Below are 6,000 nucleotides of genomic sequence, written 5' to 3'. Positions count from 1 at the left end.
GGAATCGACACATAAATTTAAACATAAAATTCCTCAGCAGAGGAATGCGTTGTTGCGTTTAATGTTGATGTAAAGCACTTTGAATTACCTGCTACACAAATAAACTTGCCTTGCTTTGCCTTGCCTCGTCTAAAAATATTGTAAAGCTTACATAGATCATATGTGTTAACAGCTTTTGTATTTTCACCATCAAAGAGGGAGGATATATATATTGTTTAATATGCAGAAAGTAAAAAAAAAGTTTGGTTTCTTACCAAAACAGTTAGATTTGTGTATGTAAAATTTAACTGAAATAATTAACAAATGTATCAAATAAATATGGGAATTCAGTTTATTATCCTGTTCAGTGTAACCAGTACTGGAGTTGAGGGGGGATGAGGGGGATGGCATCCCCCCTGAAATAAAAACGGTCCAAATCATCCCCCCTGTAAAACTTCCATCCCCCCTTTCCATCCCTTATTTCATTTCATCAATGAGTGTGGTTTTACTGCTATTTCAACATTTAGAGTCATCACCAGAAAAATAACACCAGAAAAATAACTTATTTGACAATTTTCACCTGTTTCAAGTAAATTTTCACTTGAAATAAGTAGGAAAATCTGCCAGTGGGACAAGATTTATCTTCTCATCACAAGCAATAAAATGTTGTTCCACTGGCAGATTTTTCTACTTATTTTAAGTGAAAATCTACTTGAAACAGGAGAAAATTGTTGTTTTTTCCAATGATGAGTCTTGTTTTAAGTGTAATGATTTTTTTACTAAAATGAGACATTTTAACTAGAAATAAGACAAATATTCTTGTTAAGATTTTGAGTTTTTGCAGTGATCCATTTTACGTATCCTGTGAAGGACAGAGTCATATTGATAAGTTCAGAAAACTGTTTTTTATTGTTGTGTTTTGATGTATTTGATGTAAGCCCAGTGGATATTTAAAGCTTATACAAGGCTGCATTTAACTGCTGCTATGTCATTCCTGCAGTATTTCTGCAGGTGTTTTGGTCAGTGCTATTATTTGTAATATATTATATTATTTGTAATCAGCACAAATTATCTGTCCCCATATGATAAAATCCACCATCCCCCCTGATTTTTTTTTTTACAACTCGAGTACTGAGTGTAACCAACAAAACATTTTTCCAGGATAAATTAAACTGGGGATGAATATGGACACTGATAAAACTTGTCAGTTTAACAACTCACGTTTTGATTGTTCAGCGACAAAACGCTGTACGTCAGTACGTCACGTCCGGTTAAGGCTGATTTATGGTTCCACGTTACACCAACGCAGGGCCTACGGCGTAGGGTTACGCGGCGACACGCACCGTACGGTGCGCGTCGCCGCGTAACCATACGCCGTAGTCTACGCCGTCGATTTAACGCAGAACCATAATTAAGGCTTTACGCGCTGACTCCGGCTTGCATCATTCTGGTCTCCTGGCAGCCGGTGCAGAACATGTGAGTATCTGCTGTCAAGACCAGTCTTTATTGGAAAGGTTTCAGTTCAGTCAGACTATACTGCTCGTTTGTTAGGATATGTAAGCCTTTGAAATTGGTATTTAGGAAACTTTGGGTCAGTTTGAACACAAGTTAATGAATGAAATATACCTACTAGCTTAGCTTGCTAGCTAACATCAGGGAGTCATTTGCTGTAGGAAAGTAATTTATGAATATTATTGTGATTTAAGGGAGTACTATAGACAAGATATCAGTGCTCACACGCAGAATGTAGACAATTGTGATATATTTTGCTTGTTCTTTTAACAATCCATTTAACTAAGGCAGATTTTGACGGATCACAGATGAGCTTTTGAGAGTCACTTAGGAATAATATGCTGAAAATATTGATCTAGAAAGCTTACCACTTTAAAGATTGCCTGCTGCAGTGTTTGCATTGAATTATGAACAATATGTTGTTTAAAAATAATAATAATTTCACTGATTTTTGTCCTTGTCTTATGTTCAAATAATGAGTCACTCTTTTGCTTGTGTGTGTCCAGACACCATGGTAGAGCCTGTCCCTGAGTCCATCAATTTCCCTTCAGAGGAAGAGAAGATCTTGAAGTTTTGGCAAGAAAGGGATTGTTTCCAGGAATGCCTTAAACAGTCCAAGAACAGACCCAGGTGAATATGATTGTGCCTCATGTTTAGTGTCAGTCGATTGTAAAGACTGTGGTTTCATTCCTTGCCTTGGAGTCCATATACTGAAGTGTTCACATTACCTTGTATGCATGCATCAGTGACTGATTTAATGTGACACCATAAAACACTGCAGAGTGTGGTTGTCAAAGACAAAGACTGTAGGATTCTTTATTATTTGGGTCATGATCAGATTAAAAAATGATTCTGTTCAGTGAACTGACACAGTTAAATTCAAACCTGCATATATTTTGAAAGAGGTTAGTTTCTTATTTACTTAGTAAATACGCACTGCGTTTGGATGCTGGTCCACAAGTAAACCACCATCTCACAACCAGGTACACCTTCTATGATGGACCTCCCTTTGCCACGGGTCTTCCCCACTATGGTCACATCCTAGCTGGCACCATCAAGGATGTTGTTACTCGCTTTGCCCACCAGAATGGCTTCCATGTGGACCGGCGCTTTGGTTGGGACTGTCATGGTCTTCCTGTGGTAAGATTCTTTCTCAGCTGTTTTTTCTGCAAATATGTTCTATATCTAATATAACTTTAAGGTCTATCAAGATATTGAGCCTGCTCCGTTGGTGTTTATCTCATTCCTTGTGTGCATTTGTAGGAGTATGAGATTGATAAGACCCTAGGGATCAAAGGGCCTGAAGATGTGGCCAAGATGGGCATTGCTGAGTACAACAAGCAATGCAGAAACATCGTCATGAGATACTCCAATGAATGGGAGGTGAGCACTGAACAAGAATATTTCTTCATCATGCAGTTGAGATTGTAATTCATTGCATTAAAGGGATTTGTTAAATATTTATTTTTTTTGTACCTAGGCTTCAGTGACACGAATGGGGAGGTGGATCGACTTCAAGAAGGACTACAAGACTCTTTACCCGTGGTTCATGGAGACTGTCTGGTATGAACGTAGTAAAATATTCAATTTTTTGTATCAAATAAAAGGTCTAGCTTTAATGTGCATGATGCTTTGATCTTGAATGAATGAAATCCCATTTCACATTTTTGGAGCTTTTTGATTTACCATCATTGATAAAAGTAATTCTAAGCAGATATTTTTTTAAAGTAGTGCATTTTTTACACTATTGTTCTGCTCATCTTCAATTTAAATATGATTGAGCTGACTTTGTCTTGCAGCTAAGGGTTGAACACACACCGATCATATGAGTATTGAATCTAATAACAACAAGCTACATTCAGTGGATTAATTCAGTTCAATAATACTTAATTAATGATACTCACCACCAAGCAGCTAGCATGCTCTCTGAGTGAAATTATATACTAACTTTATAAAAGATGGACCTAACCACCTTGAAGCCTCCTAAAGGTTTGTGAACTACTCTGAAAAGTAAATTTGATCATTTGGCCATCACTATCATGGTATTGGGACTTCATAGGAGCAAGAGATGATGGATATTGGACTTGTTTACACTGCAGGCAAAAGCATCCCAAATCTGTTGTTCTTTTTTTTCCCCCCAAATCCGATTTTCATTGCTGCCCGAACAGCTCAAATTGCGATTTTTTTTCAGCCCTGGGTCACTTTCATATGTGGTACTGAATCAAATATGTATATCATGTTTTCCAATGCAACATCAGTCTGAACTGTCAGGTTGCATCTGTCCTTGACGCCACTGTTATGTGATTAATGTCGCAACTCTGCGGTGGTGGGACTTTTTTGGTGAAATCTGCTCCAGTGAAGCCGATCATGTCACGATCCTCCACTCCTGGCTCCAATTCCTCATCCACACAAGTCTCTGTACAGATGCTGCAGACATCGCTCTCCACATGGCCAGTAAAACATTTTGCTCTCTTTTTCCTCAGGTTTCTTTTCATTATATGTAGTTTATGAATTTATTTTTCTTCCACTGCAAAAACTTCAAAAAGAAATCGGCTTCATGCTTTTTTTTTTGTGGATATTTGTTTATATCTCAATCTGTACACCTGACGTACTGCGTTTGACATCACTTCGTCTTACTGTCCATGCAGATCACTACAAATCAGAAGCCTGTTCACAACCAAGTCTGATATGTGAACCATTTTGACATACCAAATGGAAAAACAACCACCAAACATAGGATCTTTAAAAAAAAAAACAAAAAAACTGCTCTACACAACCTGTGAAATAACAAAAAAAGGGTTTTCTTCTGTGTTATCAAAACAATTGTAACCCTTTCCTACTTGTTTTGCACAGCATGAGGCATTTAAGCATTTAATATTTCCCTATAACTTGACAATATCATGAGCTTTGAAACAAAGAACAAAAACAACCCATAAGAAGTTTCTTGCATATCATAGGTGGGCAAGAGGTGATCCTCATCATGCTATGTGTTTGCAAAGCACTGGCTGCCAGAGCACTGTTATTGAGCATTTCTAAAGCTAACGGGTAAAACTGTTTGGCTTCAGGATCACCGTAGCCTTCCTCTACCTCTCCATCTAGTTTTTTACTTAATTGGGATGTCTTGGTGAAGATGTCAGTGTTGAAATTAGTAAAATCTAAATTCACGCACTGCTCTGGAAGAAGTTGTTTTATCTCATTAATGATTGAGGTGACAATTGAATGTGATCTGTGTCTGAAAAGGGTTTACTCCACACCACTGACATCAAAGCACAAACTCCGAAGTGAACTGCTTTCATTATCTGTCCTGATTTGTTTATTTATTTTAAATACATTTTTTTCATTTATTTCAGGTGGGTGTTCAAACAGTTGTATGACAAGGGTCTGGTGTACCGCGGTGTCAAAGTCATGCCCTTCTCCACTGCTTGCAATACTCCCCTCTCCAACTTTGAATCTCATCAGAACTACAAGGTTGGTGCAAAGCACAAGCTTTTCAAACCTTTCTTGGTGTATTTTAGCATAAGCATTATTCCATTTTCTTTCCAAATAAAAATAACAATACCGTGCAGAAAAAGCGTTGACATACAGTTTTTTTTTTTTTCAAATATCTCCAGGATGTTCAAGATCCTTCTGTGATCGTCAACTTTCCTCTGGTTGAGAATGAGGGTGTGTCTTTGATTGCTTGGACAACTACTCCCTGGACACTGCCGAGCAACCTGGCCCTCTGTGTCAACCCTGAGTTTTTGTATGTCACGGTCAAAGGTGAGGGAAGAAAAGTCTGAGCAACCATTTAAGTCCTGAATGTGACATAAATGGTTGTTCATCTGAAATGTTTTGTCAAAATACAATTATATCGTTATGCTCTCATGATCAGAATGCTTTCAGATCGTTATCCAAAACACCACGTTTTGTCGCTGTGTTGGATCAGAAAAGTAACAGCTCACATTTCTGTCTCACAAACCTGGATTGTGGATTATTGTATTTACCAGGACTGGAAGTTTTGTTGCATAAATGTTAATGCCTAAGGAAAAGTTTTATGACCTGAGTATCACTATCAGCCTTTGCCTTTTTTTAAATGGAAGAAACTGGAACAGATAATCAGAGGAGTGAAACCTTGACAAATTGCAACCAGAGTGGAACATTTTTGTTCCACGGTTTAGTGAACTCGGTACGGCTTTTTAAAAAGGTGTTTTCAGACTCACACTATTTAGGTCGACCCAGAGAAGCTCTGGGAATGAGTGTGGTTTACTTGGGTCGGTGTAAATGCAGCACCGGCACTCCGGTGAGCATCCAAACGGTTCTACCGAGAGCTCTTTAATGAGGTCGGTCTCGTTACGGCTATCGGCAAACTCTGGCACGGCACGTTTGTGGAGGGAAAGCTCTGCGACCTTGATTCGACCCAACTACGTGCACACTCCAAGTGTTTGAGATTAAAAGGCTTCCATAGACAGCTGGGTGGTGCTTTGTGGGTTGTGAAAGAGAATATAAAGAAACATGGCAAAAGAAAGCAAT

The 6,000-nt window shown here is 38.3% G+C and overlaps 1 protein-coding gene across 1 annotated transcript in view; it reads left to right on the top strand.

Moving 5' to 3' along the window:
* Positions 1–1,351: 1,351 nt before the first annotated feature.
* The window catches only part of iars1 (isoleucyl-tRNA synthetase 1), a 66,038-nt gene continuing 61,389 nt past the window's right edge, over positions 1,352–6,000 (top strand). The window contains exons 1-7 of the mRNA XM_061727431.1: positions 1,352–1,455; positions 1,998–2,121; positions 2,475–2,631; positions 2,755–2,874; positions 2,972–3,054; positions 4,842–4,959; positions 5,103–5,250. Of these exons, the coding sequence (XP_061583415.1) occupies positions 2,003–2,121; positions 2,475–2,631; positions 2,755–2,874; positions 2,972–3,054; positions 4,842–4,959; positions 5,103–5,250 (745 nt within the window). The 5' untranslated portion in view covers positions 1,352–1,455; positions 1,998–2,002. The remainder of the gene's footprint in view (positions 1,456–1,997; positions 2,122–2,474; positions 2,632–2,754; positions 2,875–2,971; positions 3,055–4,841; positions 4,960–5,102; positions 5,251–6,000) is intronic.

The sequence above is a fragment of the Cololabis saira genome, chromosome 8 (genome assembly GCF_033807715.1).
Source record: "Cololabis saira isolate AMF1-May2022 chromosome 8, fColSai1.1, whole genome shotgun sequence".
Lineage (NCBI taxonomy): Eukaryota > Metazoa > Chordata > Actinopteri > Beloniformes > Belonidae > Cololabis > Cololabis saira.
This window is presented reverse-complemented; position numbering and strand designations above follow the sequence as displayed.